The 21,464-nt window shown below is 43.3% G+C and overlaps 1 protein-coding gene across 1 annotated transcript; it reads right to left on the reverse strand.

The window, feature by feature from the left end:
* Positions 1-596: 596 nt before the first annotated feature.
* On the reverse strand, positions 597-8,369 carry ufl1 (UFM1-specific ligase 1). Its single transcript, XM_068343078.1, has 19 exons — positions 8,170-8,369; positions 7,870-8,015; positions 7,761-7,789; positions 7,574-7,671; positions 6,636-6,750; positions 6,351-6,481; positions 5,637-5,695; positions 5,406-5,552; positions 4,328-4,503; positions 4,069-4,248; positions 3,854-3,980; positions 3,098-3,220; positions 2,781-2,901; positions 2,521-2,687; positions 1,970-2,100; positions 1,812-1,892; positions 1,640-1,725; positions 1,373-1,553; positions 597-1,242 (listed from the first exon to the last, which is right to left on the reverse strand). The coding sequence occupies exons 1-19, from the start codon at positions 8,244-8,246 to the stop codon at positions 1,054-1,056; spliced, it is 2,364 nt and encodes a 787-aa protein (XP_068199179.1). The 5' UTR covers positions 8,247-8,369; the 3' UTR covers positions 597-1,053.
* Positions 8,370-21,464: the final 13,095 nt, after the last annotated feature.

Here is a 21,464-nt window from a genome sequence, read left to right on the forward strand (position 1 = left end):
ATCCAGATGCTGATGAATGTGACAGTCGTAGCTTTGCTCAGGATCCCAGAGACCTGCTGGAGGCTTCAGGTGGACGATCTTAAACACGTTAAACATGAAGCCCTTCATCATTCCTTTGGATCACGTGAGCCAGAGAAAAACGCCACCATGAACCCTAATGAGTTTGATCTGCCAAAACAAATGAATGTTTCTTTATATTTTTGGTATTTTTATTGTATTTACTAGTCTGCTTTCTTTTATTTCTATGATAATTTTGTATTTTTTAAAAAGTTTTCTCTCTACTGTCACCCCTAAAATAAGGACTACAAGTCGTCACCCGTTAAATCTGCTGCTAGAAGCATTAAAAGCCCCCCCCCCCCATCATCACCACCTCCCCCGGAGTGAAGGCTCCTATGGGATGCCATTAATAGCTGTGCTTTGGGAATGAAGGAACCACCAGAGTAACGCTGTTTTCCTCCATGTTCACCAGTTTTTATTTTACCGTCTGTGTTAATGCAGGAGGACGAGTCTGGTGAGGGTCAGAGGTCATAGGTCACAGGTTAGAGAGTACAGGTGTGTGGTGCATCTTCATCTCTGACACAGGATCAGTCAGTGGGTGTCATTGGACGATGGCGCCCTCTAGTGTTCAAAAAGACATTCTTTCCCTCACATCACTGACATGAAGTCTTCACAACGTGGTGATTGAACCCCCCCCCCCACATTCCTCCAGTGGCAGCCAGGTGAAGCGGCTGTTGGTTTGATTGGTGGTCGTTTGTCAGTAGACACACACACACACGCACACGCACACACACACACACTGGAGGAGGGTGGAGCTTTAATAACGGAATGGTCAGATGATGCTCACAGATACATCAAAAACACAGTGATCACACCTGATAGGTCACACCTGATTGGTCACACCTGATTGGTCACACCTGATTGGTCACACCTGACTGGTCACACCTGATTGGTCACACCTGACTGGTCACACCTGATTGGTCAGAGTTGTAACGTCCCTCTGCTCCTGTGACCCACGTGAAGCTCCACCAGAGCAGCTCCAGACGTCTGGAGCGTTCACTCCTCCGTCTTCTTCTGGGACAGCAGCAGGTCCTTGACCTGTGGCGTCATGGCGGCGAGCTGAGCGCGGACGCTCCCGGCCTCCTGGTCCGGCTCCTCCTCCTCGCCGTCGGCCCCCTCCTGCTTCCTGCTCAGCAGCCGCTTCACCACCAGGCTCTGGTAGGACGACAGCAGCTGCTGCTGCTCCTGAAGGAAGACCCACAGTGTCTGTCAATCTGATGAGATCACCATGGCAACAGATGCCAAACACCTGACCTCGTCCAGAGGGGGTTCTGATCAGAGAGGGGTTTTTTTCTTTGTCTGGTCGCTGACGTACCGCTGGGATCCGCCCCATGAGGGTCCCGATGACCTGGGGCACGCAGCGCCCGGGGGCGTGGAGCATGCAGTGGGTGGCGGCCTGCAGCAGCAGCACGCTGGTCAGGTGGAGCACCAGGGCGGGGTCCTCCGTCTCCTTCAGCTGCTCCGTGAGCGCCTGGCGGTGGAGGAACAGGGCCTGTCTGGACCGTCACACACCCCCCCCCAGTCAGAAACCGGACTCAGGAGGACCCGTACCTGGAGCACGTGAGACGTGGGCGGGGGTCACCTCTCCTTCTTCTTGTCCCCCTTCTTCAGCAGGAAGCCACACACCTCTGCACACACCTCCACACTGGACAGGAAGTCCTCGATGTTCTGTGGAGAACCAGTAGTTAGGACACGTGGGGGGGGGGGGGGGGTCGCCGGGAGAGGATGACGGAAAGCACAGGAAACACACACACCTTTCCGTTCAGGCAGTTGTGAAGCTTCATGAGGGGTCCTCGGGTCTCCTCTGACAATTTGCTCAGAATCTTCAGTCTGACCTGGGGGGGGGGCACATCACAAGTCCCTCAGTGCATCTCTAAGGACCAACAGGCCTGATGGCGGGGGCTCATCTCACCTCGCTGCTGAGGCTGCTGGGATTCTCCACAGACATCATGAGGTCAGCAGCCAGGAAGTTCACCAGCACGTTGGTCACGTCTGTGCACACCGTCTTCAGGACGTGCTTCGAGATGAGGACCTGAGTCTCATCTGCAGCACAAACGTCCCTCAGGTCACGACAAACACGTCTATCTACACACGTGTGACACCAACGTTCACCTGCACACGCTGAGCAGAGGCTGAAGGACAACCCCAAAACAGGGAAAAATAGTTCCGGACCTCAAATAAATATGACTAAAGGGAACATTCTGTGACTGAAACTCATCAACGTGACTAAAATCATTTTAATCTGTTCCATCCTCGTAAGAGGATGTTCTTTATCATTGTTTATGTAACTTATATATAATTAATTATACACAGGTAAAGTCTGTGTGTCTATTGGTTGATAAAAATGTTCTTTTTGTTTTATATATAATTTGTGTGTTTTGGGGCTTTTTTACAAGGCGGGAGCAGATTGAAATGATTTCAAACAGGGACCTATTTTGCGGGGTGCGGTTCGGTCAGACGTACCAGAGAACAACTTGGTGCCCTTCTCAAACAGACGGATGTTGGTGTACAGGTTAGTGACCTCCTCCTGGATGTCCTTCATGCTCTTCTTCTTGTTGGGGCCTGACGGAGAGCTGGTGGAGGACATGAACACCGTCCGGAGGACCTCCTGGTAGGCTTTACTCAGAGGCCTGCACAGATGTGACAGTGGGCTCCCTGTCCCCGGTGTGTGTGCAGAGGAAACACCAGGTGTGTGTGTGTGTGTGTGTGTGTGTGTGTGTTACCTCACTAGATGCTCTGCCAGCTCACACAGCACCTCTTCAGGGCAGTCGCTCACTCTCTGCTCCAAAACACCAACGACCTCCTCCTGGGTCATGAAGACGGCTGCAGTCTGTTTGCTGCGATCTAACAGGTAAAACAGACATAATGAGTCTCTGGGGGGGGGGTTCCATTACCGTCTTCTATGGAAAAAGAACATCCATCAACCCCCCAGGGGACAGATTCCTAGGCAACCAGCCGTGATGCTCTTGTTACAGCAGGACACTCCACTGAACAGACACGGCTCCTGGTTACTGTCACTGCTGGGGGGCTCTGACTCTACTTTGCTGTGAAGAGCCCGTTTCTTCATCGCTGTCCTCCTCCCTCCTCCCTTTCTTCTTGGTTTTGCGAATGCGGATCTCTCGGGCGTTGCCGCCCCCGCCTCCTTTCACGCTGCCGCCGCCCTCTGAGGGTCACACAGGAAACAGGACAGCGTTAACAACAGCAGCTCCCTGACGGCCCTCAAACATCACACACATCCGATGGACTGATAACACTGTGGCCAGTTTACAGGACAAGAAACGGTTTGATAATCAATCAATAATCAACATTATGATGTCTGTTCACCCCAATAACTTTCCCCTCTTTTGGTTCTAACAATCTCAAATTAAATGACAACATAAAAAAAGGGCTAAAAAGAGCCTAGAGGTTGAAAAAACTACATCCTGCCACTATTTCTTCAGTCCAGGTTTATTCTTTGTGAATGTTGTAAATGTGACACAACGGCGTCCTCTAAAAAAACGATAGGGAAAGCATCCGATACTGATTTGGTTGAGGATTACCATGGCAACAGCCAAAGCCCTGAAGCATTCAGGTTCCTAATGGAAGTTCCTTCAGGACGGTAGAGGTGGAACGGCCCCACGCCCCCTGCTAAATAACACCAGGAACATGATCACCATCCTGCAGCTTCAGCCAGCAGGAACTAACAAGAATCCTCCAGAGTCATGACGTTCACGAGGGTTCACCAATAGGATCAGAAACATTTACCAGAACAGCTTTTAGTGACAATGAATGAATCCTCTTTCTGGGATTATCTGACCTGTGACCTTCTTCCTGCGTTCTGCTTCTCTCTTTTCCTTCTTAGAAGGCGCTGAGCTCTCAGAGGGAACCGATGTGATCCTCAGATCGTCCTCAGATATCAGAAACACCGGACTGCTCTTGACTTCCTGAGACAGAACACAAAGGGGGTTTAACACTGGACCCCCTCCTCAGGAGCTTTCACACCTTTTCTCCGTCTGACAGGAGATCTTTTACCTTCTCAGCTTTCTGCTGCATGGCCTCATCAAAAACAGCCAGGCAGTCGCTGATGAACTTCTCGCTGACGACGACCGTCCCCCCCAGCACCCTGGCAGACGACTGGACGTTACAGTTCCTCATGGCCTGGCTGATCAACATGCCGGTGTCCTCGGTGGAGAGACAGCTGGGTAGGATGGGCTACAGCAGCCAGAAGGGGGGGGGGGGGTGAGACACAGGAAAAGAACTGAAGGTGGTGACCTGGGGGTCGTCTGCCCACCTGGATGTCAGTCCACGTGTTGGAGTTCACGGCTTCCTCCACCGACGCCTCCACCTGGTCCACGAAGGTGGGGCCGACGCACGCCGCCCGGAGGAACAGCAGCTTGTTGGCCCTGAAGCGCTTCTTGATGTAGGTGGGGGGGTCAGGGATCCCCAGTCGCACCAGTGCGTCGAACTCTGAGGAGGAAGACCAGTCTGATTTCGGTGGTTGCCATGGTTACACAGCAAACAGCGATGGCAAGTTTCTACATTTTATCTGGTCAGAGCAGCAGAAACACTGGAGGTAGAATCACCAAAGATCCCTGACACATTAAATTAAATTAAATTAACAAACATTAGAAAGTATGTGCGGGCTCAGGTATTTTTTTAAGTTACTATTTTCTATATTTTTTATTTTCTTGACTAGTTTATTCCACATTTTCAGTCCGCTGAAGATGATGATGATGATGATGATCATCATCATCTTCTCTGATGATCATATATGATAACAGGAACTCAGCCCATCTGGTGATAGACGTTACAGTCTGTCCACCTTCTCAGGTGTGTGTGTGTGTGTGTGTGTGTGCGCTAAATGTCTCAGCTTAAAGGTAATTTTAATTTTAGTCTTAAAATTCTTAAATATCATGTTTCCTAGTAGATTCTTCAACCCTTTTTTTAGTTGTTTTTTAAATTAAAACAGGATTCTGTTTCACTGTTTTGTTGCGACGTACCAGAAATGTTCTAGTGACTAACAACACAAAGTTCTAGCATCATCACTGATGTTGCATTCTGGGTAAAGTGATCCACACACACTGTGGGAAAAAAAACAGCAGGTGAGATTATTTTAGGAGCCCTAAAATCGTGTAAAAAGGACACAAATATTACTTCTCTGATCATAACAGACTTCAGCCGGGGACCTTCAGAATGAACCTGGTTGTTTTTGCAGAAAAGTTGGTTTGTTGAACCAAAGAATTGACTTTAATGGTAAAAGTTCTTCCCTGATTATTTTAGGAGGAACTTTAAAACACAAAAAACAACGTTTTATGTTGGATTCTTCAATGACAGAGAAACGATCAGAGGAACCACCTGAGGACCCATACCTAAATACCCGTTCTGCTGGAGGAAGGCGTCCACCCAGGCGTTCTGTGTTCTGGCATAAATATCGGGGATGTAGACAGCTTTGTCCTGTCGACCTCCGACTACACTTCCTTTTAAGCGTCCCGTGTTCACCAACTCCTCCAGGACGGCTGGGGAGAGGAGAACGTACGGCCTTACAAAATATTACAGTGTGGAACCACAAGCAGTCAAACACATGGGATGTCTCTCCTCACAGTACAGAAGGTGTTCCTGAAATCCAAACGCTCCAATCATGCTGCTGACCAGTGTCGGCCTACACAGGGAGAGAAACATGAGATTTTGTGTAAAATACACAACTAGAAATTAAGACTCAAGTCTAATGTCTTTTTTAAATGGTCACTTTTGTTTGATCATGTTTGTTCATGTGGCAGAAAACTCTGTTAACTCCACAAATATGTCATTAATAGAGATTAAATACGATGGACGGTTGTGCCCTCATGGCTGTTTGTGACGTAGGAGTCCAGATGGGATGTATTTCAGGTCGAATGAAGAGAGGATATCACAGGTATAATCAATATAGTCACACTGAGTGTGATCACATCTGGTCAAATCTGCTGCACAGCTTCTGCTGGCCACAAGAGGGCGCTAATCATCAGTTTGTCACAAATGTCTCCTTCAAAACAAAAGTATCTTGAAGCAGATTATTACTTTAAGAGAAAAACGTAGTGGATACTAAAGGTCAACTCTAAATACTGATTATATTATTGTAGTGTAATCCTGATATTACACTGTGGTGAGGAAGAACGGACTAAAACAGAACAGATGGACAACAAAACAGCTTCACAGTTTTCTCATTTTACATTTGAAACTTTCAGAAGGAAGTTGTGAAGAACAATTTTGGTGAAATTTGCCATGAATGAGTTAATGAATGGTTTTTATATGAAACATGTTGTGTGAAATATCCTAACCTGGTGATGGCACTGAAAAGCCCTCGTATCCTGGCCTTGTGACGGGCAATAAAAGCCGGGGTAAATATGGCCCCTCTGTTGAACTGGTCCATTTCTCCTTGGATGAGTTTCCCAAGACGCTTCGACAACTCCTGAGAAACATTAGACAACACACACCTGTTTCACTGTCGGTCAGCAGAGACCTGAAGAGGATCATCCAAACACACACAGGACACACAGTCGTCCCTCGTGTGGTGACTGACACACACACACACACACACACACACACACAAGGGGGGGACTCACCTCAGTCAAGAAATCTCCTGGGAGGTCGTAGTTTTTACTCAGCTCTGCGATACTGATCAATCCGGCTTCCTGCAGTTTGTCGTTCATCTCCTCAGCCACACGGTCCAGGTACGCACTGCACACGACACACACACACACACACACACACACACACACACACACACACACACACACACACACACACACACACATTGTAGTTATTGGTTATTTTTAGAAAACCAGCTATTTCAAAGATTATTTTCCTTTATGATCAATATCTCAGTCATCTGGGTTGAGGTAAACCTGGATAACTACATTAACGATATCAGCATTAATACATACCTCTGATGTGTTTTCATTTATTTGTAACCCTACTTCACATGTCAAACTCAAGGCGGCCAAATGTGGCCCGGCTGGGCATAAAATGTCAGTGTCTACAATAGATTTTTTAAAAAGTGTGCTTTGAACAGAAACTACATTTCCCACAATGCAGTAATTCAGCCCATTTGAACTCTGACAGAAACGTTGTGAACAAAGTTAATGTCCTAACTTGTGTCTGGTGTTATTTTTCTTTATTCATTGATAGTTTGATCCTTGATTGATGGAGTTCTGTGGGTTTAATAACCTGACAGATTAAAATGATTTATGTTAGAACAGAAAAACAAACAAACATGTTTTTTCTGTCTAACTGTAATGTTTGGAACTAGAATAAATAATAAATTCAGATATTTAACATTAAGGAGTAGTTACATTTAGTTACATTACATTGAGTTACATTTAGTGACATTTATTAGTTACATCTGGCCCTTTGAGGACAGCCGTGATGCTGATGTGGCCCTCAGTGACACAAACCGATGTCCTCACACACATGACTGATGGAGGTCTGAACTGTTTCTTTGGACAAGGGTGTGTGTGTGTGTGTGTGTGTGTGTGTGGGGGGGGGGGGGTAACAAACTCACTCCTCGATCAGTTGCCCCAGGACCAGCTGAACCCCTTTGTCAGACTTGGCGATGTCATTGGCTCTGTTTTCCACATGGACCCAGTCCACATTGATGGCCTGTGAGGAACACCAGCAGTTATAACGGCATCATAACGCATCCATAGTGACATATGGCACATGACATTAGTGGAGACCTGCTCACACACCTGCTGGAGGTCCACGATGTTAATCCTCCCTGTGAAGCAGAATGAGATTAGAGCTACATGACATTATTCTGGCCGTGGTGACTGGAGCGGACCGAAGCGGAGCTTCTACCCCCGTGGACGTAGAGCTCATCCCGGATCTCCCTGCTGATCTGAGCCGGAGTGATGAACTCCTTCCCGTCCAGCGTGTGGACCACATCCAGCCTCCTGTCCCGCACCAGTTTGGAGATGATCTCGATGCAGTTCCTCTCAGATAATCTGTGAACGGATTAGAGGTTTAATCCAGAAGTTAACAGTTTTCGCTCTTATTAACGACATGTCTGAACTTCTGAATGGAGGCTCTGCGGAGCAGCTGTTAGCATCCATGCTAAAAGACGTTAGCTCCTACGCTAGCGGCTCCAGCAGCGGTTACCGTTGGACTCTCTCGGCGAACTGAGCTCTCTGGAAGTCGGCGGCCAGCCGGCGGATCTCCTCCCATTCCGCCGCCATGACTCCGGGTCTGACCGTGTGAAGAACAGCCGGCTGTCAGCGTCCCTCTCCGGACCCACAGCTGCAGCTCAGCTAGCAGGCTAACAGGCTAACGCAGCAGACACACGTCACCAGAGAGAGACGCGCGACGGAGAGTCGGGAGGGACAAAAGTCCTTCAGACATTTCGCGCAACGAGCTTTAAACAGCGGCCTGCTGCGGCACAAATGTACTGTAATAATATCCTCTCCTGAGGCATTTCAGAACATCTTTAAAGTACTTGCTCTTGTTATCCACTGATGTCTGTGATGTGATTGAGGAGCTGATGTCCAATGATCACAGACTAACGTCATAAAATCAATCTACACTGAGAGCTGGTCTCTTCTGCAGTTTGCTATTATTGTACTGTATTCCATACTAATTTTTCTACAGTATTTTGCAGATGCTTGATGATACTTCAATTCATATTTATATGAATTATATTTGAATTATATTTTAATTGAAAACAATACATATTTTTTGCATATATTTTTTTTTGCTGTTGTTGTAAGGGTCTTGGGAGTTATTGAAACTACAAACTATTTTGGCCAACAAACTAATTATTTTATTTGACCATTTATTTTGCCCAAGCAATGCATTTAGCATTTTTATATTTTAGATGTCAATCAATCTCATAATTATTATCATGGATCAAAAAACATTCAAAGAAGTAGCCCTCTGCCAAATCAATAAATATCACATTATTAAAATAAGAGAGAAGTAAATGAAGAAGGAATACTTTTTTGTCTAAATACACCACTAAATATCCATACAACTAATGGTAAGCTCAAATATTAGATTACTCATGATTTAGTAAATTAATCAACAACATTAACAGTAACAACATTAAGCCTAGATATAGACAAAATATAAGCATAGTAAGTAGTTTGAGTTAGTTTTATGTTTATTTCGTGACTAAAACATTTAGTCTTTACTGTGGCCATTATCTGAAATAATCTGAATAGATGACAAAAGCATGTAATAATGTAAGTCAGGTTGATTTTATCAGAACCTTTTTGAAATAATTTGGAAATGACTCTTCATGGGTCCGATCTGCAGTACCGACATAGAACCGGTAGGGGGCAGTAAACTATAAACCATGAAAGCCCAGCCAGGAGCCGGACAGATGGTCCTATATGGTCTGAAGCGCTCCATCATGCCGCCAAAGACCCGGTAGGAGTGAAACTTTCTAATTATATATCAAATGCATATTCACTGCAGGCTTATACGTAATGAATTACATGGTAAAAAAAATTTAAAAGCACAAATTCAATGAGGAAAGTGTCCCTCTGTGTCTGTAAAGTGGACTATGTCTGACAGCCATGTATTCTTTAATAAACTGCTGTTGAGGGACTTCGTGAATACCATATCAGTGTAGTGTGACTGCCTACCACCGATGAAATACACACTGTCTGCAAGAGCAAAGAAAAACTAATCAGTGGCCTCAAGCCACGGTTTTGGAATCAGGAGAAAAGTTCTAAGTAGATTTCTGAAAACTTTCGGATATAATATATGATTCTCTCCATATAATTTCTGCCTGCGAGCTCAGATTTAAGTGACCAGTCGAGGTAAAGGGAAATTATGATATTAAAGTCAGTTAGGGAGGGGATTTAGCTGCTTTCACAGGAATGTGTGGGTGGGATGAACCTCTGTGGGAAAGGAGGATATGCAGTTGAGGAATGTCCTGTTCACATTCATTTGAATATCAGTTCATTTCTAAAAAGCAAGGTAGGCTGTTGCAAATGCCTCTGTTAGAGTTTTTTAAATGTGCTTTAAGTGCAAATAATAGTGTTTTTTTGTGAATGAATGCATTCATATTGCATTAAATGTGTGATTGTTTTATTCTAATATAAAGGTCATAGTGGAAACTACAACTTAAAAAATCATCAAGCTGTTATGGGCCCCCTCTGACGTTTGTGAGAAATGTAAATTAATATCTCTGTCATAATTACATAACAAATATAGCTCAATATCTGTTGTGCCTATTAGATTTGGGAATACCATGGGCAAAAAACAATTTAATTCACTGCTGCGCTGCTTCTCTGGAGATTCTCTGGGATCTCTCAGAATGAATTGTGGTGTTTTTTCCCCTGTCTTTCTTGACTTGAACATAAATCGTTCACTTTTCCCGTGAGGACCACCGTGGAAACAAGCTTTTGGCTTCATCGTTCTTTCATGCTTGATGATTTTAAGGGTAGGACATGGAGACTTTATTTCCTTTATAACTGTCCAAATAGATTTCAGAGGCAGATTTTTAAGTGTAACTTTGCTCAGGAATCACTCATGTCATCATAAATGATCCGGTGGTGCACGCCGTTGTGTTTCCTAGTAGTTTTGCTGTAACTGAATGCTGTGTGTGTTTTTCCGCTCCTCCAGAGACTCCAGCTCTGTGCTGTGTGATCGACTTCCTCCAGAATAGTGAAGAAGAGGGAATAGGAAGAGGAGAGACCATCAGCCTGATGACCCAAATACGATTACCATGGAATGAATAAATGAGGGAATCAGGTCATTAACCTAAATCAGAGGAGGTGTGTCAAATCTATTCAGAACGTAAATTAAATAAAAGCACTAATATATTAATACACATACATCTAAAAGAAAAGCCTTAATATCATATTTAGGTATATAATGTAATGTGGTGAGGTGAGTACCGTATTGGCCCGAATATAAGACGACCCTGATTATAAGATGACCCCCTCTTTTTCAAGACTCAAGTTTGAAAAAAGACTTTTTGAACAAAATTTAATTTTTATACAGAAAATAATTACAGTACATCTGAAACAAATGATTATAAGAATATATTCAAGAGAAAAAGCATGTTATTTTACCTCATTCAAATCATGAAAAAACTGTATATCACATCTTAATATCTGAAAATTGTCGCTACGTTTCTGTTATCTCTTCTATTATTTTCTTCTCTTTACTTTCTTACCGCTATTTTTATTTTTTGTCTTGGTGACAGGAGTTCGCTTTGGCCTGGGGAGTTAAGTTCAGCATTCGCTTTAAAGATATCCGGTGCCATCTAGCGTTGCGACTGGGTATAATGTCTAGACCCCGAATGTAAGACGACCCCCACTTTTTCAGTCTTACTTCAATACAAAAAACACCATCACCTTGGAAGGTGAACTGGCACCTGCTGAGGTGCCTTTATGGTTATAGTTGGACCATTTGATGCAGGCGCTGAATTGGGGACGAGAAAGTCAGGCTGAGTTCCCCGACTCCTAGGTTGTTGTCTTCAATACATGTTCCCCATCATCTAGTGGGTTAATTCAAGGCATAACTACAGCTGCATGGATGGCTGTATGGTGGCACGGAGGTAGAAAGGCAGCTGGACCCCAGCCGATGGATAAACTCAACATTTGTATTCACAACATCTAAAGATGTCATGAAAGCTTTTAGAGCATCTGTTAACTCTGGTCTCACAGCTCTAGGATTCATCCTTTGTCTTTTCGTTGTCATTTTAGCAGCAACGATCAGAAATTATTATTTTTTTTGATGAATCCACTGCCAGCAGAGAGACAAAGAGGCTGATTAGACTGGTCTGAATGTGTCGTGGAGGGACCGCATACAGAACTGGTGAACACACAGTGTGTCTGATTTCTATTTGATTTACTATCATAACAGTGATGTCTTTGGCCTTACTTTCCTTTGTGAAAGTAAAAAAAAATGTTTTCATTCTTTGTGTTGAGGCCTGTGGTCAGATTTTATGTGTTCAGGAAAGAACGATGAAATAAATAACGAGACAGGCAGCAGGTCACGTGTTTACTGATGCTGTACTTTAATTATACATTTAAATATTTCAGCAACATTTTCACTTTTCTCCTCTTTTTTCCCAGTTTGCAAAAACATGATATCATCAAAAATAATAAATACCAGTTTCTTCTTCACATACTGGACACAACAAACCCTATTCAGGTGGACTGAAGACAAGGGAAGACAGTTCGATCCTAGCATCATCAAACCGTCTCACTAAAGAGGTGAGGCCCCCTTGTGGCCAAATCCAGGAATTGACTCCAATTAGCACCAGGAAAGATGGATGGAAGGATGGATGGATGGATGGATGGATGGATAGACACTTTTTTAATCCTGAAGAAAAATATGAATTTAATAAATTAACTTACATTAACTATAAGCACATTTACGTCCGTCATGTGACCACACATTCACGGGTTTGGTCTTTGTGAAAAGTGTCCTTTTGTCACATCATCACTGCAAAAATCAGTCTATTTTAGCTGCTTTCACTAGTCACACCAAATTAATGAAACACAACTTTTTATTGATTATAAACATGTCATCATTTGCAGACAGTGAACAATGTGAACCTTTTCACAGTAAATCTAACTGTAACTAACAGAATCATCTGAAAAAGCTGTCAAAAATTAAATGAAGTGAAGTGAAATTGAAAGGAATGGTTGGTGTTATCATCTTGATCGTCTCTGATGACTCTTGTCCTGCTGATTCAGGGAAAGGTGGACAAAACAAAAAGAAACTCAACCTTCAACAAACTGGATTAGTCTTACACCGCACAGGTTAGAGGTCCTGAACAGTTTTCCAGGACCGACCAAAATTATTTCAGACATGACACCTTCAGATAAACATAAACCGTGAATTTGTTAAAACGGGCATGAAAATTAAAAGTGATTTTATGTAACAGCTACAAACAGCTGCTGGCTGTGCAACGTCACGACCTGCAGGCCTCACCTAGAGCTAGAACCAGAACATACAGCAGTTACTCTTTCCTATAATACTGTACTTAACTTTCATTATGTTTTCTCAAGTAATAGAAATCCTGACCCAAATCTGGTATCTTTTATCAGAGGAGCTACAGAGGGAACAGGAGCGCTTCGCTCACACAACTCCAGCCTCTGATTCATTCAGCCCACAGAGTCAGAGCACACAGAACACTGTTTATGTCTGTCCATAAAAACACCGACCAGAAAACACAGTCCAACTGTTTCTTCAAGTGTATTTTCATAAAGGACTGAACTCTTACCCAGTTAATTTAGCAGCTTAGCCACTTCAAAAGGCAGTGGTGTAATATATCTGCTGCCCCACGGCTAAGAGCCTTAGCTCTAAAACTAAAGGGGCAGCTTTAAAAAAAAACAAAAAACTACAGAGTTCTTCTTGCCCTGGGCTCATTCCACTAATTGTGATATAAAAGGTGTGTTGAGGTCACAACAAATACAATGAGAGAACTGGTATGGTTTGACTGTATGAGTCTCTAAGTGATTAGACACACAGAGTCAGAACAGCCGGCAGCGCTGGCAGGAGGACATCATGTGGGCATGGAGCAGACAGCCTGACAGGAAGGGACACGGACCGGTCAGCGTCAGCCCAGAGAGGCTACGGGTGGACACACACACACATATGCATACACACATAGGCCAATGTCCTGCTGCTTGGGATCACTGTGTGTCCTCAGAACACACACGAGGGCTCTTTAAGATCCTGAAGGACAAGAAGATGCCAATCTGAAGATGTCATGAAGAAACGTTTTCCTCCTGACGTCGATTCGGTGAGAAGAACAGAACGAGGTTTGGGGTCAGGATCTCTCTGAGAGGATTTCCAGCTTCATCCTACGTGTTTATGGGGAGACGTTAGATGGAACATACATTAAATTCAACATATATTAGATTGGTTATTCAACTGAACGTGTCTCAGCACAGAGAACAGTACTAACTGTACAGCTACTGCCCACTGACAGAATTACCCTCTTGTTGCTCTCATCACTGCTTTAGATCAAATTATTAAAGGGAAAAGAAGGAAAATAATGAAACAGGGAAATGAAATGAAAATAATGCAAAAGGACACAAACATAGAAAAAAATATGGGGCAAACGTGAAGATAATAGAAAATAGTAATACGAATACTAATAAGAACAAAAAATAGATATGGAGAAAGACATGGAGAGAAAAATGATTTACAGGATAGGTAAGTAAAAAAGTAAAAATGAAACAATCAAAGGTACAGCAAAAAAAAAAATTGGAAAGAAATGGAAGAGAAGGTTCAGTTGGAGTCTGAGAGGGGATAGATCTCTGCCCGTGTCCATGGGCCTCAGATTACAGTATTTTAAGGCGCACCTAAAAGTCTTCAATCTTCTCAAAACACGACAGTGCACTTCATAATCCAGTGCGCCTTATATATGGAAAATGTTTTGAAATAGGCCGTTCATTGAATGTGCAGCTCAGCCAAAGATAACGGTAAAACATTTACTTGGAAAAGCAGGAATAACTGCAAAGCGAATGTGTAAACAATGGTGAAATCAATGGTGCTAAAGCAGCCAAACAAAGGAGCATGCCATCTACTGACCACCAGGTTGGAATATTAGATCTCATTCAGAATCAATACGCTGATCAACAAAGCCTGGAGAAATCAACTGGGTTGTGTTTACTGATAAATAAATGCATAACGACTTTCCCCCGACTCCTGTTTGGATGAATTCAGCTGTGCGAGCCACACAAGATAAAAGTCAGGCAACAATGGTTCAGAGAGGATAACAGCAAACAACACCGACTGAACGCTGTGTGAAATGTTTGTGTTCATATGAAGCGAGAGGAGGAGACGGTAAAACAAGACATAGAAAGAGTTCAGTTCAAAGAGGACAGAGAAAGTACCACACACAGCTCAGGATGACTGACAGGAAACACTTTTGATTTCATTTGATGATTTAATTTTGTTTACACCCGAAATAACCGATATATTGTTAAGATTCTAAATACAACATGTTTGGCAAAGGCAGCTGCCAGTGACGTCAATAGACCTGACAGGTTCATTTTCAACATTTTCAACAAATCAAGAAATGCTGCGAATAAAACACGAGCAAATTAAACAAATTTAGGATCGCAGCTACAATTTAAGGATTGTGAACCATGAGCCAGTCCACTCCCTTTTTCCACTTCTTTATAAATACCCATATTTGTTTGGCGAAGTTTTTTGTGCTGAATGCCCTTCCTGCTGCAACCCTCTGCCTTTACACCAAGCTAGGGACCGGCCTACACTACACCCCGGCTGGAGAGTTTTATGCCTCAGTTTAATAAAAGTGTACTTGTACTCTAGTAGGTAATGTGCATTTTCTTCCCCGTGATGTATTTTTAGAGCCATCCTCCTCCCATCAGCTGACAAACTGAATGATCTTTATTATAGCTTGTGATCTGTGTGATGGATGCATGGCAGCAGGGTTGTTGATCACACAGCACGAGAGAGTGATTGAGCAACCTTGTAAGTGGAATGTGCAAAATGCCCACCCACCAGATGTGAAGCCAGTAACAGACAATACTTTGATCATTTCACGCCCACAACACACCCATGAATAATTAAGGGACGAGATACAACCCATTTGCTTCTCGCACCTCACTCTGCATCCAGATTGTGTTCTGCTGCTCCAGATAAAGGGAGCCAGTAAAGCCATAAATACGATTAATTAATGGATTTTTTTTCCGTTATGAATTGCTTGATTGATTGCCCATCATCCATTATGTGGTGAACTGACATCACTACCAAATAGCTTGATTGTTTTTCTACGTCCTACTTGATTGACCACTGGAGGCCCTTCTCTCCTGTTATTCTGACCACTGTGGGGACCAATAGTTTCATTTGGGGCACATGTTTTTTGGTAGTATTCCCTGGATTAGAACAGGTCATTAGTTATTGATCTACTCAAGTTGGGTGTGTTGCAATAACATATTTAATGTGTTTTAGCATAAACTTTAAAACTAATGGATTTTGGTTAGCCTTTAATGTCTCCCTTGGTCAAAGTTTCACTTTAGTATTTGTAAAAGCCAATAAGTAATAAGTTTGTCCTTTTTTGAAATGCAATTGGCCAAAAACACAACAACTGGCCAATAGCGTAATGATTTTTGGATACTAACGTAATAATTTATTACGTTATTGGCCTGATAAAAAAAGCCCTAACCCTAACCTCTAAGGCTAACCCTAACACTTAACCGTAACCCCTAATGCTAACCCCGAACCCTCACCCATTATCCTAACTCATAACCCCTAACTCTTACCCCTAACTCTAACCCTAACCCCTAATCCTAATCCTTAACCCTAACCCATTATCCTAACTCCTAACTCTTATGCAATTTCCTCCGGGATTAATAAAGTATCTATCTATCTATCTATCTATCTATCTATCTATCTATCTATCTATCTATCTATCTATCTATCTATCTATCTATCTATCTATCTATCTATCTATCTATCTATCTATCTATCTATCTATCTATCTATCTATCTATCTATCTATCTATCTATCTATCTATCTATCTATCTATCTATCTATCTACCCCTAACTCTACCACTATCTCTAAGAACTACTCTAACTCTAACCCTAACCCCTAATCCTAATGCCTAACCCTAACCCCTAACTCTAACTCCTAACCCGAATCCCTAACCATTAACCCCTTATTCTAACTCCTAACCCTCACCCCTCACTCTAACCCCTAACTCTACCCCTATCCCCTAATCCTAAAAACTAACACTAACTTGAACCCTAACTCTAACCCTAACCCCTAACCCTAACCCTAACTCCTAACCCTAACCCGTAATCCTAACCCCTAACCCTAACCCTAACCCTAACTCTAACCATAACCCGTAATCCTAACCCCTAACCCTAACCCCTAACCCTAACTCTAACCCCTAACCCTAACCCGTAATCCTAAAAACTAACTCTAACCCTAACTCTAACCCTAACCCTTAATTCTAACCCTAACTCTAACCCTAAACCTAACCTTCACCCTAACCCTTAGCCAAACATTATGTTACAGGCTCAGGACGTTTATTACATTATTGTCTAGTTATTAATGCTGTTGACCTATTACATTTAGAAAAGGGTACATTTATGACCTAATCTGCTGTTAATGTAATCTGCTGTTAATGTAATCTGCTGTTAATGTAATCTGCTGTTAATGTAATCTGCTGTTAATGTAATCTGCTGTTAATGTAATCTGCTGTTAGTACCTCCTGTAGAATTGTTTCACTAAACCAGATATTTCACACATACAGAACCATTGATCAGGATGATGCTCAGCTGCCAGCGTGAGGACAAATGCCCACAGACCAGAATCCCACAAAGATGCACAGAGTGACACCAGGCCGCCCCCACACCCACCCACACCCACCCATACACACACACACACACACACACACACACACACACACACACACACACACACACACACACACACACACACACACACACACACACACGCACACACACACACACGCACACACACACACGTTCCATCTTAGCTCCTGGCCATCCAGCTGGATGTACAGGTATATCAGGCTTGCTTGTAGATGTTTCTGGCGTCTAATGTCGTTTCAGTGGCGTTGGACTGGAGCTCCTGATGAACCCGTAGAGGAGGTACGGCTGACACTGACATATGGTGATTGCTTTAATTAAGTCTCTTTCTATTGGATCTGATACGAACCAGTAACAATATAAAGCCAGAGAAACGCACTACGGATCAGTTTGGAGGCACCCGGTGGTCCTCCAGACTGCTGGTTATCATGACATCAGCTGAGCTGTTAATGAGCATGTGTAGGATGGCAGATGTTACTGTGTGTGGGGCTGGAACTGTTGAATTAAACACTGAGAGCCTGACGAGAACGTATTCAACAGCCAACACCCCCAACTAAACAGGCATTCCACTCAGCTGCCAAAGACACACCAGGGCCGGGTCTACCAACTGGATCCTCAGGAGGTCCAGATCCAGACCCTCATCTGGACCCAGAACACTGATTTATCAGAATCTTCACTAGAACAGGATGACAGAGTTCCACATCTTTCTATCATATTCATATTTCTAATCTTCCACATTTGTACTTTCAACACTTTCAACACCATCATCCCCCAGACCCTGGTGCAGAAACTGTCAGAGCTGGGACTGTCTGCCGCCACAGGGAACTGGGTCCTGGACTTCCTGGCAGACAGATCACAGACTGTCAGGATCAACAACACGGTCTCCTCCCCATCACCCTCAGCACCGGCTCCCCACAGGGCTGTGTGCTCAGCCCCCTCCTGTTCACCCTACTGACGTATGACTGCTCAGCAAAACACCCGAGCTGTCATATCGTAGAGTTCACAGACGACACAGTAGTGGTGGGATGCATCCACAACAACGATGAGTCCAGATACAGAGAGGAGGTGGAGCACCTGGTGCACTGGTGCAGACACAACAACCTCTGCATCAACGTGGGGAAGACCAAGGAGATGGTGGTGGACTTCAGGAGGAAGAGACACTCCCCTCCCCCCCTGCACATCGGAGGAGCAGCTGTGGAGGTGGTTTCCCAGCTACAGGTACTTGGGGGTTCAACTCACTGAGGACCTCACCTGGAGCTGTAACACCTCCTACCTGCTCAGGAAGGCCCACCAGCATCTCTACTTCCTCAGGAAGCTGAGGCGTGCTGGACTGGGGGGTCCCATCCTGAAGGCCTGCTACGGGGGAGCGGTGGAGAGCATCCTCACCACCAGCATCACCGTGTGGCATGGCAGCTGCTCTGCAGCAGACAGGAAAGCTCTGCAGAGGGTGGTGAAGGCTGCACAGAGGACTGCAGGGGGTGGCCTACCTACCACCACAGAAATCTACACAAGTAGGTGTAGAAGGAGGGGTCTCTCACATCATGAGAGACCCCACCCACCCAGCACACAGTCTGTTCCAACCCCTCACCTCAGGCAGGAGACTACGGACCCTCCGAGCAGGATCACCAGGACCACCAGGACCACCAGGACCACCAGGACCACCAGGCTGAGGAACAGCTTCTTCCCAGAGGCTGTTAGACAGCTGAACTCCTGCGGTGCTCTGTAGTCACCCTCACGACTCCCCGAGTGTCATCACAGACACACGGGGATCTGGTGCAACATGATGCTTCATCAGGGGCAATAGATGGAGCACCCACACACTTAAGCTGCTACACTGTAAATAGATTTTGCTGTTCAGACACTTTTCAATTTACACTTTATACCGTATACCTAGCATTCTTAACTTTTCTCTGTTCTCTTATTTATCTTACATTTTTAATCTTTACTTAACTTATCCTATTTATCTTATTCTATCTTATTCTATCTTATTTATCGACCAGGCTTACTGGGACCTTCAGAGACATATTTCGTACTGTCATATGTAAACGTGTGTCAGCATGACAAATACAGACTCTGATTCTCTGATTCTGATTGTACCCGGACAAGAATCTTTGTCTCTCAGGCTTATACCAAAATATGAATTTACTGATGGTTGTGAGACATTATTTTAACTGAGGAACCAACTGGAGTTTAACATAACTACCCTTTAAAACAAAGCATTGCTTTGAAGCTGAGCTTCAGCTGCTTTTCTTTTCTGTTTCTTTACATCGAAGCTGAACACTGTCTAGATCTGCTCCTTCTCCCTGGTCTCCACGGTGATGTAACAGTCTTTCACTCCAAGGCCAATTAACTCTTGAAGAATGAATCGATGTTTTCTCTTCGTATTGATTGATTAACAGGAGGTTAACAGAGTTTGGTTAACTAACTTATCCACTCAGGGGAACCTGATTCTATAACACCTGTCCTGTGGTTTAGACGGAGAACCAAGGGAATCCCATCACACTGTCCTTCAGAGGCATCTTCACTTACCAGTGACTAAATGGTCAAACTGGTTTCACAGGCTGCTTATTTTACTATCTGTGTCTCATCCTCTTGTGTCACAAGTAAAATAAAAGTACTATAGAAAAGGTAACAGCCAGGCTGACGTGCATGTCTGAGGGTCATAACTACATAACATACAGCCTCGTGTTTATTGTGTTCCAACATTCATTATTATTCGGTTAAAAGGAAGTGGTCCTAGATTTTTTAAAGATGTTTTTTGTTTAAAGTTATGGAAATAGTTAATGAAAAAAAGGGAAAAAAAGTTTTTTTTTTTTACATTTTGACCAGAACAACCCAATTAACTATATGCATATCTTAGTAGATTTATTTGATGGATATTGTTGGCCAAGATGAATAAAAATACATTATGATTGCATAAAGCAGTACTTTTCAAAATATTTAATTTTTATCCAAAGCCTAATCCTTAATTAATGCCTGAAAACATGGCCGGACCCCAACATAAATTACAGCCTTTGGTGTGGTAGCCAGACACATTAATGCTCTCATTAATTTTAAAGACAAAATTTAAAGCCTTCAATAACACCATCAATTTAAACTTTGAATGGATCCCCTTTGGTCTTGGTTCATATTCACGGAAACAATTCATGACTTAACTATACTGTATAGATATATAAAAGTGAATTTTAAAACAATTACAAATAAAAATAAAAATATTTGAAAATAGTCTAGGTAGGCCATAGTTTGTCACTTTAAACAATCTTAGTTATTTAAAATGATGTAGAAAAGTTATTATTTTTAATTAATTAAATTTAATTAAAGAATAAACGACAGAAATCCATGTGTATTTTTCTGTATAATTAAAAATAGTCATATCTGACTGGATGGTTTATAGAATATGTTCTTTAATTAGTTTATTACTAAAAAATTGAATTGATCACGATCCATTTGTTTTAATCCATCCGTTTTAAAGTTTATATCAAACACCTCTAATTTATTGCATCAATTGTTAATGTTATTGAATTTTAAAGAGAATAGAGTTGTATCCCATAGTGTGAACAATTATTTGACACTTTTCCACCTCGCAGGTGATTTATTAAAGAGCTGCTGCAGTGTTTCTGCAGCTCTCTAGTATTTGCATGTGAGGTTTTATGTTACAATAAAAATGCAGGATTTGTCACCCATCCAGACGCCTAATTAATTTGTTCAGCTCCTCTAGGGTGGGCTGTCATTCTGTCTCTGGGGGGAAGCGGGGCCTGAACTCACACTGAGGTTGTGTTTCCCACACAGCTGGGTCTCTGAGATGCTAGTTATCCTTTCATTGGCTGACAGGACAGAAAAACCACGCGCTGAGGTTTCACCTCTCAGGTCCTGCGGGTCTCTGAGGACAGCTGGCCTGATGGGAACCGTGACACACGCTTTTTACTAATGCACAATTAACTGCAGGGCTGGGAATGGATTCGTCCACAGACACGTCCGTCACATCCCTCATTCCAACACGTTTCTCATAACCTCGTCTGGTTTATTTTTCACTTAATTTGACCTTCACACAACACGGTAAACCCCAGACATTCTGTTTATTTCAGCCTTCAAAGCAACATCATATTTGGAATTCCAT

The sequence above is a fragment of the Antennarius striatus genome, chromosome 19, assembly GCF_040054535.1.
Source record: "Antennarius striatus isolate MH-2024 chromosome 19, ASM4005453v1, whole genome shotgun sequence".
NCBI classification, from domain to species: Eukaryota; Metazoa; Chordata; class Actinopteri; order Lophiiformes; family Antennariidae; genus Antennarius; species Antennarius striatus.